Genomic DNA, 27,426 nt, shown 5'->3' with positions numbered 1-27,426 from the left:
ACCTTCACGATACTCCCCAATTAGTCAACCAAGAAGAATAGCAAACTTACAAATATCAAACCCAGCTCTTGATTTCCACTCCAAGCCAGTTCTTCCCTTAGCCTTTCCATTTCAGTAAATGGTACCTCTGTTCTCCTATTTGCCTGGGTCATAAGTCTTGGCATCGTACTTGACACCGCCTTCTCTCATCTCCCACGTCCAAATTTACCAGCAAATCTTGTTAACTCTTCCTTCAAAATCAATCTAGATAGCCATGTATTCTCTTGCCTTTTTTCCCCTACATCTATTCTCTACAAGTAAGTCTACAAAATGCATTTTTAAATTTACAATACCCCAAAACCAAAAGCCATTATTTGCGGAGCTCAAACACTGCTAAAATAAGTTTCCATGTGCTCACCGATTATTCTTTCGACTATCTGATACTGTTTGTTCAACTCTGAGGCCAGCTCTTGTTGGCAGTTGAAATATTCCACATCTTCAGGAGAGACTTTTCCTAACCTAGACAGAAGAAAAGAAAAATACATTCCAATTAGATTTGGGAGATCCATACAAATCTATCAAAGCAAAGTCTAAGAAGAGCAAAGGAAACTGAGCCTTTACTTCCATCTGTCCCTTTAGCAATCCTTCACTAGTAATTAAGCCAGAGATTTTATAAAAAAACATACACTTTTAGGAAACCTTAGACTCATAAAACATACCAGTTGTTCCTTCTTTATAAAGAAACCTAAAAATAATTACTTTGTGTAATAAATTCCAATATCTAAACAGAATAGGACCATAAAACTGTCTTCCAGATTTAAAAGGAAACATGCCTTTTTCATATAGGTATGTGTTTTGGGAGAGATTAAATGTAGCTTTTACACAAAGCTAGTTATTCTTTGGACTAAAATTCTATAGAAGGACAATACTGGCAAGCTGAAATGAACTATTACTGTACTTCCGAGGATTTTAAATTTGTAATTGCTTTACAACCGACCCCATTCTTAGGGATACCTAAAGGAAAAATAAGTGATTTACTGAAGGAGCACATGGTGCACAGTAGTAAAATTGGGAATTAGAACCCATCTGGCCCTATTTCTAACACAAAATAACCTGATCACATTACACTGGCAGGTCGGTCTTCAGGGTTGAACCTGATACCTCTAATTAGTCACTTTAGGTCTGTGGGTGCTATAGGCCCCACATATTTCTCATATGCAACTTAACCACCTTCAAAGTTGTAAGTAAATTAAACTAAAAACAATGGTCTATCAGAGCTTCAGGAGTTCATCTGTTTCAGTCACATCATTTCTGCAAATTGTGAAAACCGAGATTAGTGGTAAGTGTACTGTAACCCAGACAGTTCTGGAATATTAACTCCTGACATCTAAGCCACCCCAGCGTAATCATAGGAAAATGACAGGGTGCCTAAGACTTAGCTCTGGATTTGGGCTGCCAGAACTCCAATCCTGGGACCTCCCGGAAAAGTTGCCTTGTGCCTCACTCTCCCTATCCACAAAATGTGTACAATGGTACAATGTGTGTACACTTGTACAATGGGTACAAATCTCATGGGCTTATCATGAGGATAAAAAACACTGGGTGTGCAAAATGCTCCATAAGCTACTTATTATTATTATCAAACTCTGCAAAATTGGTGGCCGTATACAAAAAACATATATATATATAGTGTCTTCAGGTCACAATTTTATAAAATGGAATTGTGACCAGCTCTGTATTCAGATAATTAAGGCAAAATCTGAGTTCCTAGACAGCTATGTGCTCCACACATTCTTTAAAAACCTTCCTTCCCTCAAGGCTGCAAATATACCATTGCTTGAAAAATGTACCATTGCTTGATTTCATCCTCTTTCTTCTTGAAGTTCTCTAATTTTTTTAGACCCTTCACTTTCTGCTGTTGTAAGGATTCTTCACTCTCCCATGTGCTGTGGATGTAAGACCAACCCTTCCACTTGATGAGGTACTGGACTTCACCCTCATCCTTTTCAGTGTCAAAGTCGCCACTTGGGTCTCCATTAGCTTCAATCGCATATACAGTAGTAGAAGCTCCCGTAGCTGCAAAAGGATTCAGGTAAACATTTAAAAGTGTATTAAATCAGACCCTGAAAAGGCTTCCTGAGTACACATTCAGCTAAAGAATCTCTTTTTGGATGAAGCATCAAAATCCTGTTGACTGAAAAATAAGCAGAAATTCACAAACAATACAGGATGAACAAGATTCGTAATTTCAAATACTGTCAAAACGCAAACCCAATTTCTACACTTTAAAATGTTTTCCAAAATATGTTGGTGAAATCAAAGAAATCCTTGTGTCTAAACACAAGAGAAATGGAAGAGCAACACCCTTCTGGTTTGGTCCCTACTAACTCAGAAAACAAATCTGTCTCTCCAAGAATACTAAGAAATAGGGGCGCCTGGGTGGCTCAGTCAGTTGAGTGTCCAACTTCAACTCAGGCCATGATCTCATGGCTCATGAGTTCAAACCCCATGTCGGGCTCTGTGCTGACAGCTCAGAGCCTGGAGCCTACATCGGATTCTGTGTTTCCCTCTCTCTCTCCGTTCCTCCCCTGCTCGCATTCTGTCTCTGTCTCTCAAAAATGAATAAACATAAAAAAAAAAAAAAAAAAAAAAAAAAAAAAAGAAGAAAGAAAGAAAGAAAGAAAGAAAGATCCCCCCACCACCCCACACCAATTACCCATCCACCCAAAGTTCTGTGTTAACTCTTAACCAAAAGTGAGGCTGGATGGAAACAAAAAAGAAAAAGGAATTAAGCAGTATTTTGATATTTTCTATATGGAAAGGTTAAAGAAACTAAGTTATAAGACACCTCAAGTTAGATATAAAAAAATCTTCATTCCCTATCACCCAGGAGATTCAGAAACACCTAATTAAAGGTAAATTTGTTTCAGGTTTATAAACCAGAATATCTGCGACATCACTGCTTTTTAAGCTATAAACACATCTTAAGTTTCAAGTCTCAAAGACATATCGGACACATCCCTACATCCTCTGCAATGAAACATGACATTATGCCAGAACAACTTCCACCTTTCACGACCACTGTGAGCATGGACTGAAATTCTTCATTTGAGAGCTGAAATACAGAAGATTTGGGCCTGAGTAGGTAAGACATAATTTGCTCCCCACAGAGACATACCTCCTTTCTTTCCCAGCCTTGAGTCTAAGACCTTCTCAATAGTTTCACTGTTGTCCTGCTGGTCATCGGCTCCTTCTCCGGTCATTTCGATGAGGTCGTCAGAGTCAGTCTCAAAGTCGTCATCTTCCTTATAGCTGCGTGAGAAATAGTGCTGGATAAATGAGAGACTACCTTTCCAGAATTAAAGACCAAATACAACGACGTTCAAGAACCATATCCTTTTGGCTCCGGCATGTTGTTTTAAGATCAGCCACAGATAAAGTGGGCTCAAAGTACCTGTTTCCTCCTACTTAAGTATTAATGCATGTTCATGGAGAACTGTAGGAAGGCTTACAGTTCAAAATAAAAACACACTACTGTTTGTAGTGATTTGTGTAAGCAAGATACAGAAAACTACAAGGACATGCCTATGCTTTTGTTTTTCAACAGGAGGTTACTATGTAAACAAGGAAACTACAAAGAAAACATATACTGAATGAAAAAACAGCTGTTTCATTAAGCAAAAAGGAAACACTATTTCTAAGATGAAATGTTTCAACCCTGTATTTTGTCTGATAATAAGAATATGAAATTTAAGTATCCTCAAACTGTTGAAAACTTCAACAAACATACTTCCTGGTAATGAAATATCAAAATGTAACCTTTCACAATGTAACCTTTCACCGTATATAAACAACAAATGGTTTGGGAGTCACACGAGAAAAACACAATCCTGGATGTACAAGAGCTGAAGGAGGAAAACGTACACTTTGGCATATTCAGCACATTGTCCAAGCCTTTGAATCATTAACTAGACACACTGGACAGGTTAATATCTCCAGGACTTAGTTTCACTATCTCTCAGTAGACCAAAAGAAACCTGTGTATCCTCTGAAAGAAAATGAAATATCCTTGGACTCATATAAAGTAAAATACTGATGTCTGCATGTTTCTATTCCTTTATTTAATTTTCTAGTAATACTCCATATCCTATTAGTAAGCTTAATAAAATTACACCCAAATACCAGTACATAAAGTGATCCTCAGAAGAATCTGTCTGATTGAAAGAGCAATTTAAAAGTGAGAATATAATCCAAACATCTTTCCTTAAAAAGGGTGACAGTTATCACTGACTAACCCACCTCAACAGAACATCAACACTAAGTGCTTTTCTTTACAGGAATGAAGGCCAGAAATGAACCACTGCTATTCCTTCCATATTCCCACTGGCCAACATCATTCTTTTTTGCAAGAAATTTCTAAACACAACCTCAGGACACAGGTCATTATTTTTGCCTATCAAAATCCAAAATTTTGCAAAATCCTGGTGGCACCTGGGTGGCTCAGTCAGTTGAGCATCAGACTCTTGGTTTTGGCTCAGGCCATGATCTCAGTTTGTGGGTATGAGCTCCACAATGGGCTCCACACTTACGGCACGGGGCCTTCCTGGGCTTCTGTCTCTCTGCCCCCTCCCCTGCCACCACCAACTCATGCTCTCAAGTGTGTGCACACAAGCACTCTCTCTCTCTCTCTCTCTGTGTCAAAATAAACTTAAAAAAAAAAAAAAATGCAGAATCGTGGACTCACCTGAACCAAGTTCTACCCAACTATCACCCTCACACTAATGAAACACTTCTGGGGCACAACCTACCTAACATTTTTAGCTGCTCTGCGACGAGTCTGCCTTTTAGGAGCTTCATCATCTTCATCATCGTCATCAGAAGAATCTTGCCTTTTTCTCTTTCCACGCTGAGTCTTGGGTTGCTTTTTAACACGAGGTTTGGGCACTGTTCTAAAATGAGAAGAGAAAAAAGGGCAAAGTTTTTATTCTATCACTTGGTGTCTATTTCAAATCTATAATTTCCCAGAGCCACAATACATATATAGGATTAACCTGGGGAATGTCAGAAATGTATATTCCTGAGTCCCATTTGCTAAGATTCTAATCAACTAGAAATCTGCATTTTCAACACAAAAGTAATTGTAATACTGATAATCCTCAAACACATATAGGAGATTCAGTGAATTCTGAGGCAATGGTTCTCAACTACTCCTCAGGGTTACCTGACATAAAAATATACATGCAACATGTTACTGATGGTACTTCTTTGGCAGACAACTTGGAAATATCTATCAAACTTAGAAATGTCAACATTTTTCATTTCTGGGAGTTGATCTTACAGATATACACTGATACCGGCACAATAAGGTATTCACTGTAGTATTATTTGCAATTAACAAAAGACTAGGAAAACTCTAAATCTTCATCAACTTGGAATCAGTTCACTCAACAGAATAACTAGGTAGGCATTAAAAAAACAAAAAACAAAAAACTTTTCCATGTACTGATATGAGAAGATTTCCAAGATAACTAAAGAAAAACGCAGGGGTGCCTGGGTGGCTCAGTCAGTTAAGCATCCAACTTTGGCTCAGGTCATGATCTCACAGTTCGTGAGTTCGAGCCCCGCATCGGGCTCTGTGCTAACAGCTCAGACCCTGGAGCTTGCTTCAGATTCTGTGTCTCCCCCTCTCTCTACCCCTCCCCTGTTCACATTCTGTGTCTCTCTGTCTCTCAATAATAAATAAATGTTAAACTATATATATATATTTTTTTTAAATGCAGAAGAAGATGCATGAAATGCTATCTGCATAAAAGGAGCAAAAGACAAAAAATAACTACACGCATAATAGTGTGTGTGACACGTACAAAACATATCTGGAAGACTACCTGAGAAACCACACCCTGCCACACAGACTAAGGAGATGGCCACCCAAGGGAACTCACACACAGCCAGCACGGAGAACCACAGCCTAGGCACTCCCGTAAGGAAATCCCGAAATACTCTACCAGTGGTAAAAAGGTGAAAACAGGAGAAAGAGACAGATGGAAACTCACAATCTTATCTGTTTCTCTCACACCTTCCATAAGCAACACTACAGAGAGATGATCAGGGATTCAATAAATGACAGGTAAACTCTAGAAGAAAAAGCTGAAGTGGCTTTCCAGTCCTGTGACCAAACTAAGTTGACAAATTTCCCTGCCAGCGTGGTGGGCCAGTGTAGTGTCCTAACTCAGAGGCAGGCAAATGTTGGCTGCAAAAGTCCAGAGCACAACTGTTGGCATTCCCAGACAAGACGCAAAATTGAGGCCACTATGCAGGCACTTACTTAACGAGAAAAAATAAATTTTCACATAATTTTTACTGACAAAACTCAAAATGAAATAATAATCACAGGATTTATGGGATACACATCTAATGATAAGAACTGAATTCTTTTTGAAGGGATAACATTTCACGGAACTGAGGTTCAAATTTAGTGTTGCCTATCATCAAACTATAAATGTTTATCTCTAAATGCTATACTTAGCTCACAGGCCATCCAGAAATAGGTGATTGAGTGGGATGTGGCCCAAAGGCAACAGCCTGTCAACCCCCATCCTAAGCAATACTGCAAGGAGGAAAATTCCCCTGAGATCTCTGCCTCCTGCCCTCCTTTCCCCAACATGAGTACCTTACATTGCCAGCCAGCTAATGAAATTACCAAAGTTTCAGGGCACCTGGGTGGCTCGGATCACTTAAGCATCCAACTCTTGATTTTGTCTCAGGTCATGATCTCATGGTTTGTGAGATCAAGCCCCACATCAGGCTCTGTGCTGACAGCACGGAGCCTGCTTGGAATTCTCTCTCTCCCTCCTTCTCTGCCCATCGCCCCACCTCTCAAAACAAATAAACATTTTTTTTTTTTTAAATTACCAAAGTTCCCTGCGACCTCGCCTACTTCTTTCCCTGCATAATCAGATTCTCTGCTTAATGTCAGATTCTAAGAACAAGGTAAGAAACAGTGACGCATGCTTTCAACCAAACAGTATTTTAAAGTTAGGAATTAGTTCTTCCCCCAAAAAGCCTGCATACTGCTCCAATACACAGGGAGCTTTTTTTAAAAGCAGAAGATACGTTCACCCCTCGGAACTAGTAAGTCGGGGAGTAAGAAACAGAAGCTTCGCTCTACACGACACACCATGCAAACACCCACAGTCAAATGCAAGCATCCTCATCACCTAATCACTTGCTAACGAGGAAGCCTAGCAAGAAGTGAGCCCGAGACTTCCAAAGCCCCGAATCACAGCACACCGTAGGCCATCATTCTACCACTGTACCATCCTTCTCAAACTAACACAAACTAAGCTCCACCAGAAGCAGAGAGTTCAAGCAAACACTGCACCTTCTGGGGACAGGTCTTCTGGCTTTCACTTTTTTCTGCTCTGGTTCGCTCTCTGCACTGGTGCCTTGTTCCTGTTCATCTTCTGAGGGCTCCCGTTTCCATTTTTCTCTGTGATCAAAAGCAAAGCAAAATGATTTTTTTCTAAATGAACTCCTCAGGATTGTTTAGTTTGAAGAATCTGACAGGACCAATTTCAATAGGATTCTCCAAAAGGCAGAACATGTATAGTTTAGGTATTATGGCTAAAAAAGGTTTATTCTAGCTCTATTTAAACTCTGGCTATGTTCCTTCCTAGACTGTGTAATATCTATGCCTATTTTTTCTCTGGTGACAAAAATAAATGAAAATGGAAATGAAGAAAGTATTTTTTAAACTATTCTGGAAAAAAAAAAGCTGTTAAATCTCTTCTACTCTATTTTTATTTACCACTACCATTGAACAGATTGAAGTCGTAATATATACGAGACCAGTGGTTCTCAAATGTAAGATGATCAGAACCACCTGAAGAACTTGTTAAAACAAATTTCTGGACGAGTGCCACAGTTTCTGATTTAGCAGGTCTAATACGAAGCCTAAAAATGTTTATCTTAACAAATTCACAGATGATGTGAATCTTAATAAATTCTAATACTGGTTAGAAACTTCTTTTAAAACTACTATAATACTAGACATGCTAACATCTTTAAAATATATTCGATAAAAGTCCCTAAAATTATTTTTCAGTGATAAACCTACCACTTACTAGCTAATCTATTCAGCCAAAGATGTAGTTCTTAATAATTATTAGATACAGTAGGTGTTCCTTTGCTCCTTGAGATCTTAGAAGGCTTTAAAGGGCCGTACCTTATAGCTCTCTCCTACCACCCCAAAGAGTTTTTGAGGTTTAAAGACCAAACGTGGGACTTAGCTCATTTCTAGGGAAGAAGGACAGAACACATAATAGTCACTGAGCATGAAATATCTAGGAAAAAAAAAAACTCACAGGCAAGTATCTGAGGTTTTATAAAACAACTACCACTGTGCCTCTGGGTCTATGCATAGGAAATAAGATTATGCTGAAGACAACTGTCACAGAATCAAAGTCAAGTTAATATTCTTCACGGGAGAATAGGTCAAAGGAATAGCAGGAGCTTACTGCAAGAAGGTGGCTTATCTACAGATTCCTAAGAATCTTCCTAAAAAGTCCAGGAACCACCCTACTTCAGGAAGCATGAAAAGGCAGTACAGCACTTTTATGTACATTACTCAAGTTCTACTAGCACTGTTGGTTTCATATCGGTTTCCCTTAGAGTAAGTGACTGCTTCCAGGAGGCAGGGCCACTTGTCTTCATCTTTGTACCAGAGTTCAGCACAAAGGCAAGCAAATGGAGCTACTTCTTTGTTGAGGAAAGAAATAATTAAAGAATGAACCGTATCAGCCTAACAAACAGGCCCGGTACTTTTCTTTTGGACACAGACTGCCGAGACACTAAGGCCTATTAATATTGCATAATATCCTTGCAGGTCCCTTTTTAAACAAAGAATTCCTTATATCTAACTAAACTCTAGGCATGTTAGTCCCCCTCCCTAGAACCTAGCACAACAAATGTTTGCTAAGGAACCAAACGAATAGATGGGGACGGCCAGGAAGGAAGAAACAAGATGTCTCCAGGCACTAGAAGATTGGCACATGAGACTGCAGTCTCCTTTGGGAGAACAGTTTGGCTCTCAGAAGGGACACACATAGTCAAACTGGAGAGAAGTGGTTTCACAGTTAACAAGCTTGAAAGAACATGAACAATTAAGATGTGAGGGAGAGCAGATCAGATGAGAAAGATGCACAAATATTAGTTGTAATTTACGGAACTCCACAGGAATTAAGAATCTAAATCAGGGCACTTAATGAGGTCCACTTCTATGACTTTATGGAACTAAGGTGGCAGTAAACTGACAGAATCAGTGTTGAGGCTAGAGTCCTCCAGTTAAATTGGAGGTCTACAGACTTATGGACAGCCAGGAAGATTCAGAAACTTCTAGTATGAGAATGCACAAAAACTGAGCAAATCAACTGGTCCAAAGTCCGCCTCCTAAAGCAGGAAACTAAAACCCAGTGAGAACAAGGTGTTTGGCATTACATGTCAAACCTACAGACCTCCTCCTCTCAGTGACAATCCACTGAAGACCACAAAATCAGGAAAAGTCAGACTTACACATTCTGGGAGGATCTGAACAACAGAAGGCTTAGAAGGCCTAAATGAGTTAGTATGCATGTGTATCTGAAACTGGCTGGATTATTTTAAATTTTGTTTTAACTTTCAAGAACAGAGGGAAAAGTTAGATCAGCAATACTAAGCCACTTTGTATAAAGGGAAGGTGAGGGGCACCTGGGTGGCTCAGTCGGTTGAGCGGCCGACTTCGGCTCAGGTCATGATCTCACGGTCAGTGAGTTCGAGCCCCACGTCGGGCTCTGTGCTGACGGCTCAGAGCCTGGAGCCTGTTTCCGATTCTGTGTCTCCCTCTCTCTCTCTCTCTCTCTCTGCCCCTCCCCCGTTCATGCTCTGTCTCTCTCTGTCTCAAAAATAAATAAACGTTAAAAAAAAAATTTTTTTTTTAAATAAAAAAAAAATAAAGGGAAGGTGAAAAGAGTGATCATTATAAAATGATTACTTCCCAACTCTGTAGATGTAGAGGGCTCTCCTAGATCACTGGCTTCTTCTATATAATGCAAACTTTATGAGCACGACTCCCTGACTAAGCCATATGTATAAGTCGGGCTACAAAGAGGAGTTGTCTAAAATATAAGGTTGTGTTTAAAAATTTTTTTCATATGTTATAGGAGATGTGAATTGCCAGATCCAGCTCTAAGAGGGCATCGGCAGGATTCCCTAGGAGAGAATCAATGGAATTTTTACCAAAATTTTGGGGACTAGGGATAAAAATACCAAGGTCTGGCCACTGAGGCCCCATGGCAATGTAAACAGATATGAAAAAGTCAGAATGCAAGCTAACGAAGTATGGTTTTCTTCCTTTATTGGAAAAAGGTGGCTGGCAGAACACAAACCCTAAGACAGAAATCAAATCTAAATAACTGTAAAATTCCTTTGTAAATAAAATAGGCCTAAATTCTGGCCAAGAGTCACTGAGGCTTCCTACTAACTATCTCTAAGAGCCCAGAGAAGAGGATTCCTTTCTCCTCCACTTTAGAAGGCAAATCATGAAAAGAGGGAAATAACTGCTTAAACTTCACTGATTTTCAGTACATTTCCCAGAGAGAACGCCTTTCAAGAGCAAGTTTCAATGAAAAAGAAAACTCTGGGGCAAATTCTCCACTGTGTCACAAGTTTCTGACAGTTACAATTCAAAGAACTGGGAAGAAAAAAATAACTATGGTCCCAGAAGAAAAACTTCCAAGTGATTTACGGCTAACACATTTTTTTTTTTCATTCCAGTTGGGAGAAGATGTTCTGGAACCATTCTAGAGTGGCTTGAAAAACTGATGGTACCATAATGAGCCAGCATAGGTCCTCTACATTTCACAAATTTGGACAATATTAAGAAGTACTGCATGGGAAAGGGTTGAATAATCAAAACAGCATGAGTGGGTCAAATAAAATTTGAAAAATTATTGGTTAGCATGACTAGGTCAGGAGTTACAATCTCCAGTACCCACTTGGGCCAGGTAAGGACTGTAAATTGGATTGAAAACAGAGAACTCCCAGTCTATCTGAAGATTACAAAGACCACTTGTTATGAGGACCAGTACTGACAGATTTTCTCAAAAAAAAAAATCTAAAACTCTGAATTCTTAAGCATCATCCCTCAAATTTTCAACACTGCCAACTTGAAAAATGTTCTCAATATCGTGCAGAAACATTATGCTCTACAGCTTCTAAATTTTTTAAATGCTAACTTACATTATGACTCTGGGGAGTTAATCCCTTGTAAGACTGTATTCTTCAAAGATGCCAACGTCATAATAGCACAGAAGGGCTGTGAAAGACCACTAATACAGGATCTAATCCTAGATGGGACCCTGCAGTGGAGGTGGGAAATGTTATAAAAGACATTCCTGGGTCAAGTAACAAAATGGGGATATGGATTAGACAAAACTATGTTAGCAATGTTAAATCTATTTGTAGTAAAACTATCCTGTGCTTAAGAAACAGAGTATCCTTATTCTTAGGAAATCCACACTTCAGTATTTAGGGGTAAAAGGCCATGATGTGTGTCAATCTTAGTCTTAAGTGGTTCAGAAAAAATATTATATGCATGCATACATAAATATTTACAAAGAAAGCACTCACAACAATAAAAACAAATGAGGCAAAAGTGGTAACCAATGGTAAATCTGGGCAAAATACACAGGCAGTCTTTGTACTACTGCTTTATTCTTACAACATTTTTAAACTTTGAATTTTTAAAAAGTTTAACAAAATAGCTTTTTAAAAACTTCAAAATCTGTGGTACAGCGCGCATTTCAGAAAAACCTTTCCTTGTGCTAATACTTCAAAATCTCTGCCCCCTTTGAGTCTCTCAATTCTGAAATCCACATGCCCACACACTAGGTCCTGTTATGCTTGCTCACATCACACAGACCCCCGTTAGTGCTGAGGCTTTGCAGAGGGAGTGCCAGCACCTACTGCACCTCCTCCTACTAATTATAATTAAACGGACTCAGGAAAAGAGCTCCCTATAAGCCCCAGTACTCACCTGCTGCCCAGAGGATAGCAGGAAGCGAGGCCAGCCCAGGGCCCAAATAAACAGGAAGAGAACTCCCCCAGCTCTGGCTAAGTTCCTAGGGAAGAGGCCGGGGAAAGGAAGGGCACTTACAGAAGATACAACCCCCTGCAAGGAACGAAGAGGTTCTACTCAGGGAAAGAAGGCCTCTAAGAACGGTCAACTTTAGAGACGTCTAGGATTGACAGAAGGAAAGTGAGCACAGGGGCCAGTGCGCTTCTGCACACCCAGACGCCACTGAAGTAGAAACTGGAGGTTTTCAAGCACAGCACCATTTAGATCCCAGTCAGGAGACCAGAAGAACATAGCCAGATGGTAGAGGAAAGAACACATGCACAGACTTCCCAAAAGCCCCCAAAAGGCCATCAGATCAGAATAATTTCCCACGCAGGCCAAGGAATGGGGTAGAAAAAAGCCTTCTAAGATGCCAAGAAGTACAGGCTTGCCTACAGTTTTTCCTCCAACTCTAACAAGTATTTCAAACACAAATGAAAAGTGTATGTGCTCTGGAGAGGACATACTAAATACTCAACTTTTCCTAACACAGTTCCCAATAACCCTGTTAGGTTGGCAGAATGAGTATTACTCTATTTTGAAGATGAGTACATGGGTTTAAAAAATTCAAGCTCCTTTGCCTTAGGCCAAATACTTATGAAAGATTACTAATTAGTAATTCTATTACTAATTACTAATTCTAATTACTAATTCTAAAATTAGTATTTGAGAACAGAAAATACATATAACTGGGGCTCTATTTTAATAGGTACCATGGACAATCGTTTACCATGAGAAACCCCTGAATTTGTCTGCCAAGTTTTCAATAGCTACATTTTCAAATGAAGCTCCTCAAGAGGTGGGCTATAGAATTTAGACTGTCAAAAAGATCCAGACACTCTCCAAAAGTAATTTTTTTAATTCCAAAAAAAACCCAAAAACAAAAACAAATTTTTTTCACCTTAATTAAGTATAATTTGTGAATTTTTAAAATAATGAATATATAATCTACGTTCTAAAGGAATGTCATGTTAAGCCCAAGAATTAAAATTTTCTGGTTTGTAAACTGCAGTATTAAAATTATACAGTAATAACACTTTGAAATTTAATACTAAATTGGGTGTCAGTCCAACAAATATAATGTTGCCACACCCACACAAAGAACAAATTAAAAGAAAAAAGAGCAAATCTAAATTTGTTCCTTGCTCAACCAGAATAGAACTGGTGCACATTTTTAAGAAAAATAACAATTGTGCTAATCAGGCTAACCAAATGGAACAAGCTGGGGTTTGCCCTAAGAAGTAGTCCAAGCACATGGAAACACATGCAACCCTGAGCTTTGAGGGCTGCGGCAGCAGTGGGTCGTGACGGACTGCAACCCAAGACAGCAAGAGAAGAAGCAGACTCCGGGACCCGGGACGGACGACCACACAGAGAAGGGAGCCCCAGAGAAGCTGACATGTTCAAAACCCCTGGGGGAAGTAACTGCCCCATGAAAGACTTACTGTTTCTTCAGCTGCCTCTGGCCTCTTCTTTTTGGGCTCCCACTCTCAGACCCGCTACTTGCCTTCAGTGTGTGAGAGGGGAAAAATGATTACAGACTTTAATTCACAGTTCATAGGGACAACACGATCCCCTGCTTCCACAATCTACTCAATAATAACATTATCCAATGTGAGCTTTCAGACAAAAGAAACCTGTGTTTGATCGTGCTCACTCTTCTTTTCCTTTGAAAATTAATTTGTCTGTAATGACAGAGTTACCTCTAACACCGGGAAACCCTCCCTCAGCTTGACTTCTACAAGGGCTCAGTCCAATAAAATTCTCTGTGATGATGGAAATATTCTGTATCTGCAGGGAACAATCTAGTGGCCAGGAGCCACATGTGACTACTGAGCCTCTGAAACATGGCTAGTGCGGCTAAGGAACAGAATCTTTCATTTTATTTTACTTTAATTAAAAACTTTAAAAGCTACATGTTAGAGGCAACCAAACGTGATACTGCAGATCTAGAACATCATGTGAAATGCCACAACATTTAGTGTGTCATTAAAGGTGGTGACTGCTGATTTGTCCCATTTTAGACTCATTACAGAGCATGTTCAATCATGAGCCAACAGTGCCCTGCTGACAGCACTAGACCAAGGAACGTTTATAGTCAGAAACATTTAAGTGTCTCTTTTCCCCCCAAATTAGGGAAACTATTTCTATTGCTGTCTTGTGCCCTATAGAGAATGTGTTAATGGACGTATAAAAGAGGAAAGAACGGACACAACTACGTGACCGGTTGTAACAAATATGGTTCAGCAACCTTGTCCTAGACACTGTGGAAAAAGAAAACTCGGGCAAACCAGCTCAGAGGTCATTCAAAATAAAACACCATAAAGGCAATATGGATGTTAACAGTCAATTAGATTTTTAAAATATGCTTACCAAAACCCACCTCCAACTCACTAACCTCTATTAACTTTCATCAGAAGAATGCTACATACTTAAGAATAGCAAAGTCCTTCTCTCTCTCTCAAAAATAAGCATTAAAAAAAAAATTTTTTTAAAGGGGGGAGGGGGAGTGCCTGGGTGGTTCAGCTGGTTAAGCAAAGTCCTCTTAAGAATACAGAAAGGGGGGGGTGCCTGGGTGGCTCAGTCGGTTGAGCGGCCGACTTCGGCTCAGGTCATGATCTCGCGGTCCGTGAGTTCGAGCCCCGCGTCGGGCTCTGTGCTGACAGCTCGGAGCCTGGAGCCTGTTTCGGATTCTGTGTCTCCCTCTCTCTGACCCTCCCCCATTCATGCTCTGTCTCTCTCTCAAAAATAAATAAACGTTAAAAAAAATTAAAAAAAAAAAAAAAAAAAAAGAATACAGAAAGGGGACATCTCACTGAAGCACAGAAGAGCACCTCTTCAGAATGTGGTCTATACACCTACTACAGAGGTAAGAATTGACAAAACTACCACATGAACTGAGAAAGGTGAGAAAAGTCTATTCTATAGAAACAATAGAACCCAGTAATTACCAATTTTAAAAAACAAACTACTCAATCTCTCACAATTAGATCAGACTAAATGTGTGTGAATTATTTTATACTGCACACTAAAAACAGAAAGCAAATTTGAATTAGTTAAAACGCTGTATTTAAGCAAATTTTCCTTCCTTTCTCAGAAATAAATCTGAAACAACTTCCACTATTACATTTGTTTACCAAGCAATGACTCATTTTACAAAATGTAGATTTAGAAACTAGGTATTTTAAAAGGTAAACTTCTTATAATAATCAATTTCACTTGAAACTTGGAAACCTTAAAAAAGAATAAAAACAAAAATTTGAAGCCAATCTGTACAATACTCTACTAAGACATTCATTATGACACAATCTTCCTGGTAAGTTTCTTCCTTTAAAAGCCACCTGTGGTTTTCCTTGCCATATTAAGGTGAGAAAGCTCACATTAGAGTCACTTAACTCCAAGGCAACAAGTTCAGTCATGTCAATGGTAGCATATACCAGAGTCAAAAAGGATGAGGTAAGATAAGGAGTTTAAATGTATCCCCTTAAAACGTGTCTTTTTCTTACCTCCTCCTTAATATTAAATCGTGATGGTTCTTGTCTGCTTCGGTTTGACCGCCTAACCCCATAAACATCAGGATATTCTTCCCACATCTGTAAAATTAATAGACCATGAGTGAATCCTTTTTGATTTACTATTTTCATTACTGGAACACGTATTTCAATTTAAGAAAATTCAAGTAACTAAATGTCTAAAGGGTGTTTTGTGTCAGTTTTGTTTATGAGACAATAAAGTACCATCTTTATTATTCCGAAACACACTGAAGCTTAACAACGCCTCTTCTTTACTGAATGGCTCTTCAACTACATGGCACACTACATACTCGTCATTAAAACATAAACTTACAATTGAATAATATGGCAAGGCTCCTGCTAAAGACAAAATCTTTACTGATGAATTTGAAGTCCCTAATGCTTTCCAGTATCAGCTATGTCCACACACTGACCCATCTGGGAAATCAGAAACCAAGCAGGGCTCCAACCATCTATTTGTACATTTCCTCTACTGCCTCGGAATGTGTAATGTGCCAGATGTACGCAAATTAGGCACTTCCAACACTTAGCTAGAAGCTCTCAGATGAGAACCACTGTCTCATCTGTACACTGAACCCTGTCTCTGTACACTGTATTCTCCAGCAGTAATTACCCTTAACCTTTAGGACTTGACTTTTAGTTACAATCCTCGCTGGTAATAGAAATACATAAATGAAGTTGAAAGGAGAGATTCGTTGAAGAGAAATTTTTTTTCTCAATATATCAACACCATCTTATTTAAAAGATGCAAATCAACAGATGTATAGAAAAAATGTAAAAGACCCTTCCAACCTCTAACGATAACAGTCTAATCCCCCAATCTCACTCTCCTTCCCAAAGATAATTCACACCAAGCATACCATGTGTTTTTCTAATGAAATCAGTCACACAGCGGCAAAATGAATTTGGATGGATTGTGGAACACTGAGATGAAGATGTTTAATAGGAGTTAAACATGTAGAAAAGATGCCGGACAGCCAAGATTAGAAATGTGGGCTTGTTGTCAAAACACAGGTGACAGCAAATGTCATGAAAATATTTAGAAAGTGAAGCCACAGGAGAAGCCACTGGCTGAGACTCGTGAAGTGTGTAGAAAGTGGACCCCAAAAAAGACAAAACTGATGAAAGACAATTCAAAAAGACAGAATGTCACTAAGGCAAGGGAGGATATTATCAACAGTGCCTTAAAAAACAAAGTGCCAAGTAGGCTGAATAAAACCAAAGCCTCCAAAGAAAACAAGCAAGATGTTCCAGGAAAAGGCACTTTAGAACAAGAATCCAACATAATCATGAAACCCAGTGTTCCCAGTTTATAAAGGTGACAAATCCATAATGGCCTTAGAATAATCTCAGAGTCAGGAGGACAAAGGTCCAACCAGGAGGAGTTAGGAATAACCAACTGGCAGGATCTGGGTGACAGGCAGCAGGACACTAAACAAATCTGGCAGAGAAAGGAAGGAGACAAAAAAGTTTACTCTAGCCCTGCTGACCCTGACCCTGACCCCAACCCCAACTCTTACCCCTTTTTGGACTTCTGCTAAAGGTACAAAATTACTCAACACAGGTATTTAAGGAGCTTTTATTAACTGGGGTAGCTAAATCATTTAAGTGTCACTGTACCAGTTAGTTTTATCATTTTAAAATATTAGGCATTCAGGCTCAACTGCTGAGACTATATTACAGGATATACTGTAATGCACACATACTAAAATCATCCTGAGCTCATCTTTGTCCTTTTGAAGGCTATGATATCTAATTCAAGTCTTCAATAAAAAAAAATAAAAAAATAAAACTGCGACGTATACAGAAAACAAAGAACCTTCCTCAGAAGTTCTCATTTTAGAATAGCATCATTAAAGTCACAATCTGATCAGGATGCCTGGGTGGCCTGGTCAGCTAAGCGTCCGACTCTTGATTTCACCTTAGGTCATGAGCTCATGGTTTGGAGGTGAGTCCTGCATCAGGGTCGGCACTGAGAGTGCAGAGCCTGCTTGGGATTCTCTCTCTCTCTCCCTCTCCTGCTTATTCCCTCTCTCAAAACTAAGTAAGTAAACTGAAAAAAAAAAGTCACGATCCAATCATTCTACCTAGTTAGTACATCCATCTACCTGTTAACCTTATTAAGTTTTTGGAATTTATTGCCTTAACTTTGAAAGTGTATTTTAGGAGCACCTGGGTGACTCAGGAAGTGTCCAACTCTTGATTTTGACTCAGCTCATGATCTCAAGATCCTGAAATGCAACCCAGCGTCAGGTTCTGAGCAGAACACAGAACCTGCTCAAGACCTTCCCCCCTCCCTCTACCCACTACCCAACTCGCACGTGCACACACACTCTCCCTCAAAAAGTTTTAAACTAAAATGTATTTTAATATTTCTGTCTGAAACTTTACTTGTATTTTGAAATTCAGTCTTAGTAATAATTTCTCCTTTCTTAATTCCCTTTTATCTACTTATATAAGGTTAAAAAAAATTATATATATACACACACACACACACTCATACACACGGTCTTATAGTTAACAGCTGAGAATCCCAGTCAACTAGATTTCAGTGAAGTTTTAAACACTATGTAAGTCACAGTTTCCATGGTTTCCTTTTACCTTTTCAAGTAAAGAATTCCTCACTGCACAGAAGAAAGTTATATTCAGATGTTTTCTATCCATTATACTTTCTTCAAAAGTGTGTTGTGGTGTTCTGAAAAAAATACCCAGTCTAGATGTAGAGGAAACCAGGCTCAGACATTATCCTCTGAAGATTGCCAAGCAAAGCCTTCTGCTACAAGCCTGGAGAGTAAGTTTCTGAGTTTAGTGATACTCAGAGCAAAATCTTTCAGTGGTAATCTACATGCAGGGTGTTTTTGCATTTCCACTTGTCAAAGGTTCACTGACACACTGAGCAGGTAGACAAGGTGCAATACTTGAGTGTCTAAGTCACTGGTGATGACTGAATTAGCAAGGACAGCTTTCATTTTCTTATCCCTAACGGCTTCAGATGCTTCATCTGTTGAAGCATCTATCAAAGCTATTCTGTAGAACCTGCAGGTAATTTAAAGTTATTCGTACTACTACCAAAATCTGAGTGCTCAGACAAAGATTTCTGTCTTAAGAGTAATAAAAACTGATTTAGCATAAAACTTTCATTAGGACATCTTTTAAGTTTCTAAAAGAATATTCTTTTGCATTTTCAGTGATTTACACCTAACTGTCTCAAAATGGAATTTTAAAAGATAAGCTGTGCTCTTGTGACTAATTAGGCCAAGTCATTAATTTTTCCCCAAAAGGAACGCATCCCAGTTTGTGCATCAATGAGAAGACACTATGCACTTCAATTTTTGCCTTTTTGCATTCTTTGCTACAAGACTCCTCCGTTAAGCAAACAAAATCTATATTGCCTAGATGCAAGTAACTTTTTTTCCTGTGAGAAGTATCTTCCTTCCATCCTTCAGAGAAGAAAAATTGCCCTTATTCTTGAACTGTTATTATCCATAACTAAGCTCCACAACTACATTCCATAATCTGTCAGTAATTCACTCTGTAGTGTTCGGTACTATTACCTTTTTTAAATGTTAAAAACCGAAACTATAAAAATTTGTCTTTTTGCCCTGTAATTTGATGGTTCGTGTAATTATTTCCCTTATGGCCCTGTGTCTACTATATTCAAAGAGTAGAACAGAAAGCAATCTTTATATCCACAGACAGTATATTACAAAAGGTGGTGGTAGTTTTCATTATCCGAATACACTAGTGAGTTTTCCATGTGAAATAAAGTTCTGCTTGCTGGTCCTAGCCAGCAGCACATTTTCACTGTATAGCAAAGTAGATACCTTCTTCACATCAGCTATCCGTTCCTTCTTAGAGGCTGGCTTCTCTTTGGCTTCTGGAAGGACTGGCTGGGATTTGGAACCCGCCGACTCACTTTCAGATTCCGACTGGCTCTCTGAAGATTCAGAACTGCTATTTGACTCACTGCCATGTCCACTTCCTGGATCGCTGCCCTGCTCACTCTCCGACTGGCTGCCTGAGTCTGAACCCGAAGCCTCTTCAGATGCTGAGTGACTTAATTAAAAAAAAAAAAAAAGTACAAGATATAAGAACTGCCACATAAATCTGTTTTTTAAAAATTCCACATAAATCTTTTTTAAAAAGGGGTAAAATGACAGCTGAGAGTAATTCTAGTAATACACAATCAAAATCTTCAAATTCACTTTTACATTCTTATATTGCCAATAATGTCATTATCGTTCCAAACATTCCTAGCAGCGACCATTTCCTGAGTGCTTAGATGATGCCATATACCACTTAATTTATATAAATTAGCTCTTTTACTAAACTCAAAAAGGGCATGTTATTTTCTCCTTCACTCATATGAGGAAAAACTGAAAACTGAAACCTTAATGACAGGTAAGGAAAAACTAAAACTCAGAAATAATTAAGCAAGTATCCCAAGATGACACAAGCAGAATTTGAAACCAGGTCAATCTGTCAGGATCCACTAAGTCTTATTTGTTCAGTATCAGTCTTTCCGTCCTCAAGACAAATATTCCCCACACTCAAAGAAAAAATCAACACAGAACAAAACAAAACCAAAGCGAAGTTCCCCAAAGAGTAAGAATGCAATCTGGATGCAATTATCTAATCACTGGTTATCAACAATAGGTGCAAATTTGGGGAGTTGTATTGAAAACACACCCACTAACCCCAACCAGAGGTCCTGCCTGGGAATCTCCAGCAGTGAGTTCCAGAGCTGATAGCAGAAAAAAAATAAACAAAAAGAGCACTCTGAGTCTGATGTGAAAGCGTAAACAAATAAAGACTGCTATGGGCTACCACACATGCCACCCCTTCCTCATTCCAAACACCCCTCAGGAGGGAGGGACCTAAGTAGGCAGATGACAGCAGAAGCTACAAAACACAAACACCAGAGGCTGTGGAAGACTGAGTATCAATCCTGGAAGCCGAGGAGGCTACATACCCTGCCCATTTTCGAACAGTAAAAAAGCAATTCAGGGGCACACTGGTAGCAGTGAAGCCACTTTAAAGGGAAAGCCCTACAATGAGAAGGAATGAAATCTGGCCATTTGCAGCAACGTGGATGGAACTGGAGGGTATTACGCTAAGTGAAATAAGTCAGGTAGAGAAAGTCAGATATCATATGTTTCACTCATGTGGATCTTGAGAAACTTAACAGAAGACCATGGGGGAAGGGAAGGGGGAAAAAATAGTTACAGAGAGGGAGGGAGGCAAACCATAAGAGACTCTTAAATGCAGAGAAAAAACTGAGGGTTGATGGGGGGTGGGAAAGAGGGAAAAATGAGTAATGGGCATTGAGGAGGGCACCTGTTGGGATGAGCACTGGGTGTTGTATACAAGCGATGAACCACAGGAATCTACCCCCAAAACCAAGAGCACACTGTAAACACTGCATGTTATCCAATTTGACAATAAATTATATTTTAAAAAATAAAAATAAATAAATAAAGGAAAAGCCCTCAACTGGATGGACTCCAGAAAAAGGTGGCCAGTTCAACTCTTCTGCTTAGAGCTAAAGCATAGGAGGGGAGGCTAGCAGCAACCCAGAAGCTAGAGTAACCGTAACTTAACCCAAAGGGCCTTGAGTTCAGCAACCAGGAGATAAAGGGCACGCGGCATGAAGCCCAAAAGGTTAAAGAAGAGAGGCTTCGTATTTACACCCACTATATCTTCCCAACTAGAAATTAGGGCCTATCAATTGACAAACGTGTCCACACAATGACCAGGGCAGTACACTGGGAACTGGGATTGACCCTCCAAAATCCCACATGATCCACAGTAAGTGCATTACAGCAAAGGCGCCTTTGAGTTAAGATGATGCAGTCAGTGAGGGGGGGAGGTGTCCTAGCCTGGGGAGGGGAAAAGAAAGGAAAAACCATGTATTAATTACCTAATCATCTAATAGGTGCCTGGCCTTACTCTAAGTACTTTACATGTATTATTTTGCTTATTTCCCAGAACACCCTATTGGGAATTTTTATCCCCACGTGAGGGATGAGAAAACTGAGATGGGCAAGGATCCCAACCCCCAAGTCTGGCTCTAATGTCCATATTCTATTTGACCACAAGGGTTCAAAACGTTAAGAGACTCAAAAAGTAAACCCTTTCCATGTTATACAATGTCCAAAACTAGCTAGGCATCCCTGTTAACAGGTGATTCACACTCCCAAGGCCTCATCATACTAACTCCTTGGCCCTTGTAACAGTAAAGGCGGACTGATCCAGCTGACTAAAGCATCTGAAGTCACTTATCCTCCACCTGTGACCAAGCATAAGGCAGTCCACCAGGCAAAGAAAACAAAGAGGAAGGCTGGACAGTACAGTTAAAAAGTGCAGGCTGCAGCATCCACAGCTCGGGTCTCAGTCCTCGAGCCTATCTCAGCCTATGCCACTTTTTAACCTGTGCCATCCTCTGTAAGGTCATGAGACAGCTATGACAAATGGCACCTATGACAGCAGCACTCTATAAATGTCAGGGCCTTATCCAAACATTAGACTTTTCAGAATTTCACAATTTCACATTTCCCTTCTAACACAAAGTTCTTCCAGCTAGTGCTCATTATTAGTGAGTCAGAACCATACAATCCATGGCAGTAGCTGGAAACGTTATTACTTTTGCCTCCACCATCTGCTCACAGTTTTAAAGGTCCAGAGGCAGCTCCAGAATTTCCTTACAAGGAGTTTATAAAGAAATCACTTTTCACTTAGAAGGGGAATTAGGAACATACCTGGAGGTTGCACTTACACAGCCAAAGCCCTGAGTGCTTAGAGAGGCCTGGAGGGTGAGGAGTCAGCTGGCCACCTCCCCTCACCCACCCTGGGCCTGATGCTGGAATCATCACGTCTCAGCATGCCGGATGAAACCTGGCCTCCACCTGTCAAGTTCTCAGGACTCAATGCCTAACCATTCCTCCCCCTCCCCCTCCCCCCCACTGCCCCAGCCTTACTGAACCACTGAGTACAGAATGAGCCCTAGGATCGCTCACCTCCAATCTCTGCTTGTGACAAACACCACTCCAATTCTTAAAGCCTCAGGTATTACCTTCTCTAGGAAAACATCCTTTGTGCCCTCGCCATTCCTAAACTCAGCACCTTTTAAGTCTTCCATAATACTCTGCCACAGCAACTGTGCCAGAGCAGTTACTCCCATAGGCCACTCAAGGAGGCAGCCTCATTTCAGTCTGCGCGTCAACCACTGGCTCTCGTTACTTTTATTATTTTTTTTTTAATGTTTATTTACTTCTGAGACAGAGACAGAGCATGAGAGTGGGAGGGGCAGAGAGAGTGGGAGACCCAGAATCGGAAGCAGGCTCCAGGCTCCGAGCTGTCAGCACAGAGCCCGACGCGGGGCTCGAACTCACAAACCGTGAGATCATGACCTGAGCTGAAGTCGGTCACTCAACAGACTGAGCCACCCAGGCACCCCGGCTCTCGTTACTTTTAGCAATGACACATCCCAGCCTAGGGGATAGACTCCAAAGCCCCAGTTGTTAACATCCGTGCCTCTTTGCCTCCCCATTTGTCCCATCCTATGCAAGTAATTTGGTCACTTGTTGACCTCCCTAACAGATGTGAGAGCTAAACTGTCTTCTTTGACGTTTGCTGTGCCTAGTATGCATGCTAGAGAACAGAATGGAAAGGCGGACTTACTGACTTTGCTAGAATATGCAACTGTTTTGAAACACTTGAAATGAATGGTTTTTTTAATTACTGTAATGCATAGTATCTCCAGACAAGGGATTAAGGCTGAAATCTCATTTTGGCAATCACCACCAACTAAAATTGTCACAAGACCTTAGTATGATCCATATAGTGCCATGAAACACAAAACATTCCAACAACAACCAGACAGAAAATATTCAACTCCCAATTTTAAAGACACAAGAAGTCACAAATAGCATTCATCTGCTGAAGATAACTAGAATAGTCCAATGCTAATAGTCCAGTTAGCATTTTGTGCTGAAAAGCAAGAATCACTGCATATGTGATGGAAATGTCCCAAACCAACACCCACAACGGGGTATGTGTATATGTACACTACATCACTCCCTTTAAATTGCCCATACACTACATCACTCCCTTTAAATTGCCCCAGTTACTATGAAAACTCTACTTTTATTTAATCTGTCCCCAATTAGTGGGACATTTAGACTATTTTTAAATTGTTCTCTTAACCAACAAGCCACAGATATCCTTGATATACTTCCATATTTCTATATTTCTGAGTAGAATATTTATATTTCCAAAATGTTCACCGTAACTAATAAAATATACCTATCCTAGTATATGCCTTCTGCAGCTGTACATTTGTGTTTGTGGAGGGAAGCGACCTCTAGAAATGTAACAGTGCACACAATACCTTTTAAGAAAGAAAAAACCACCACCTATGTTGTTAAGAGTGGTTTATTCATGGGGGCGCCTGGGTGGCTCAGCCGGTTAAGTGTCCAACTTCGGCTCAGGTCATGATCTCATGCTCCATGAGTTCGAGCCCCTCGTCGAGCTCTGAGCTGACAGTGCAGAGCCTGGGGCCTGTTTCAGATTCTGTGTCTCCCTCTCTCTCTCTGACCCTCCCCCACTCATGCTCGGTCTCTGTCTCAAAAATAAATAAACGTTGGGGCGCCTGGGTGGCTCAGTCAGTTAAGCGGCCGACTTCGGCTCAGGTCATGATCTCGCAGTCCGTGAATTCGAGCCCCGCGTCGGGCTCTGTGCTGACAGCTCAAAGCCTGGAGCCTGTTTCAGATTCTGTGTCTCCCTCTCTCTGACCCTCCCCCGTTCATGCTCTGTCTCAAAAACAAATAAACGTTAAAAAAAAAAAATTTAAAGAGCGGTTTACTCTGTTGGATGAGTTATTTCAAGTATATTAATGGAAACCATCAACTACTTGTGTAATTTCAAAAAAAAAAAAAAAAAAAATCAAGTAAGCATGAAAAACCAAACCTCCAAAGAAACAAACACCAAATTCACAATTGCACTTACCTCTGGGGGCTGAGGGAGACAGATGTGATCACAGAATAATATTGGTGATGTTACATGACTGAAGCTGAGTGGTGAGTTCATAGTTGCTCATTATATAAGTATCAGTCTTTTTAACACTTAAATGTCTCATAATATATCCAGACAAAAGAATCAAATGCAAGGCAAGAGATACTAGTACCCCAATCCTACACAAAATGAGCTACAGATTTGAAAGAAAGACTACGTGTTTTTTAAATTATTTTTGAAACCAGAAAGTCATATTTAGCAGACTTAAAATAATATTTAGGGAAAAAAGGTGTTTTTTAAAAGAAAGGCTAACATCATATTCAATGTCACTGAAAAGGCAGAAAGCTTTTCCTAAAAGATCAGGCACAAGTCAAGCGTGCCCACTCTCACTGCTCCTCCTCAACACAGTACTTTAAGTCCTACCTAGAACAATCAGGCAACAAAAGGAAATATAAGGTAACTGAAAAAGAAGTGAAATTGCTTCTATTTGCAGATGGCATGATTTTACATGGAGAAAATCCTAAAGTCTCAACCAAAAGGTTGTTGGGTCTAATCAATGAATTCATTAAAGTTGCAGGATACAAAATTAACCTACAAAAATAAGTCCTATTTTTATACACTAAAAATGAATTTTCTGAAAAAAGAAAATCGATCCCACTTACAATAGCATCACCAATAAAGTACTTAGGAACACATTTAACTGTGGAGGTTAAAGATCTCTATTCTGAAAACTGCAAGACATTAATGAAAAGAATAAAAGACTACACAAATGGTGGGCACCTGGCTGGCTTAGCCAGTGGAGCATGTGACCCTTGATCTTGAGGTTATATATTCGAGCCCCACATTGGATGTAGAAATTACTTAAAAATAAAATCTTTAAAAAAAAAGGAAAAATATTTGGTATTCATAACTTGGAAGAATACTGTTAAAATGTCAGTATTATCAAAAACCATCTACAGAGTCAATACAATCCCTATCGAGATTCCCATGGCATTTTTTACAGAAAGAGAAAAAGCAATCGTAAAATTTATATGAAACCACAAAAGACCCCAAAGAGCCAAAAATAAATACAAAATTTTTTAAAAATCTTGAGAAAGAAGAATAAAGTTGGAGGCATCACACTTCCTGATTTCAAATTATAAAGCTATAGGCATCAAAACAGGATACTGGCATTAAACAGACAAACAGACCAACGGAACAGAATGTGAGAGCCCAGAAATAAACCCAAGCATACACAATCAACTAATATTTGACAAGAAAGCCAAAAAAAAAAAAAGCAAAAAAAAAATGAAGGGAGAACAGACCCTCTCTTCAATAAATGGTACTGGGATAACTAGATATTCATATGTAAAAGAATCAAATTGGACCCATATGCTACACGACTCAACAAAAATTAATACAAAACATAAACTAAAACCATAAATTTAAGACCTAAAACCATGAAACTCCCAGAAGAAAACAGAAATAAAGCTGCTTGACAGTAATGTTGGTAATAATTTTTTGGATATGACACCTAAAGCACAAGCAACAAAATCAAAAATATACAAGTGACCGGGTGGCACCTGGGTGATTCAGTCTATTAAGCATCCAATTCTTGCTTTTGGCTCAGGTCATGATCCCAGGGTCATGAGATGGAGCCCCACAATGCCTGAGATTCTCTCTCTCCCTCTCTCTCTGCCCCTCCCCTTTGTGTATGCGCTCACACGCACTTTCAAACATTTAAAACTAAATAAATTATCTTCTGCACAGCAAAAGAAACCATCAACAAAGTGAAAGACAACCTACCGAATGGGAAAAAAATATTTGCAAATAATATATCTGATAAGGAGTTAACATCCAAAATATACAAAGAACTCCTCTAACTCAATAGCAAAAAAAGAAACTATTTAACAAATTAAAAATGAGTAAAGGACCTCAACAGACATCTCTCCAAAGATATACAAAAACCCAACAGGTACATGAAAAGGTGCTCAACATCACTACTCAGTAGGGAAATGCATGTAAGAGCCACAATGAGATGTCACCTCACACGAGTTCAGAATGGCCATCAACAAAAAGAGGTAACAAGTGTTGACGAGGACACTGAGAAAAGGGAATCCTTGTCCACTGCTGGTGAAATTGTAAATTGGTACAGTCCCTATGGAAAACAGCACAGAGGATACTCAAAAAAATTAAAAATAGAACTACCATATGACCCAGTAATCCCACTTCTGGGAATATATCCAAAGGAAACCAAAACACTAACTCAAAAAGATATACCTGCACCTCCATGTTCATGACAGCATTTACAATAACCAAAACATGGAAACAATCTAAGAAAAAGAAATACCGTGTAGTCTCACACGTGGAATCTAAAGTAACTAAAAAGTAAATAAAATAACTTTTTAAAAACTCATAGGGGGTGCCTGACTGGGTGGCTCAGTCAATTAAACACCTGACTTCGGCTCAGGTCACGATCTCATGGCTCATGGGTACCAGCCCCACTTCAGGCGCTCTGCTGTCAGTGCAGAGCCCGCTTTGGGTCCTCCATCCCCTTCTCTCACTGCACCTCCCCCACTCACGTTCTCTCTCAAAAATAAACAAACGTTAAAAAAAAAAAATCTCATAGGAAAAAAGAGATTAGACTCATAGTTGCTGGATGCACTGAGAGGAGGGAGAACTGGAGGAAGGTCTTTCCAAAAAGGTGCAAATTTCTAGTTATGAGATAGGTAAGTAACAGGGACATAATATACCAGATGACTATAGCTAACA

General features: G+C 39.6%; 1 protein-coding gene across 6 annotated transcripts in view; it reads right to left on the bottom strand.

Moving 5' to 3' along the window:
* Positions 1–27,426, bottom strand: part of CHD2 (chromodomain helicase DNA binding protein 2) — a 122,715-nt gene that overhangs the window by 79,960 nt on the left and 15,329 nt on the right. For 5 of the 6 annotated variants that reach the window (XM_042941085.1, XM_042941084.1, XM_042941087.1 and 2 more), the window contains 8 exons: positions 19,488–19,719; positions 15,637–15,723; positions 13,576–13,637; positions 7,361–7,468; positions 4,788–4,928; positions 3,158–3,291; positions 1,830–2,055; positions 398–498 (listed from right to left, as the gene is read on the bottom strand). In XM_042941085.1, coding sequence (XP_042797019.1) covers positions 398–498; positions 1,830–2,055; positions 3,158–3,291; positions 4,788–4,928; positions 7,361–7,468; positions 13,576–13,637; positions 15,637–15,723; positions 19,488–19,719 — 1,091 coding nt within the window. The remainder of the gene's footprint in view (positions 1–397; positions 499–1,829; positions 2,056–3,157; positions 3,292–4,787; positions 4,929–7,360; positions 7,469–13,575; positions 13,638–15,636; positions 15,724–19,487; positions 19,720–27,426) is intronic. The other variant, XM_042941086.1, reaches the window with a different exon arrangement.

This window comes from Panthera leo, chromosome B3, assembly GCF_018350215.1.
Source record: "Panthera leo isolate Ple1 chromosome B3, P.leo_Ple1_pat1.1, whole genome shotgun sequence".
NCBI lineage: Eukaryota > Metazoa > Chordata > Mammalia > Carnivora > Felidae > Panthera > Panthera leo.
This window is presented reverse-complemented; position numbering and strand designations above follow the sequence as displayed.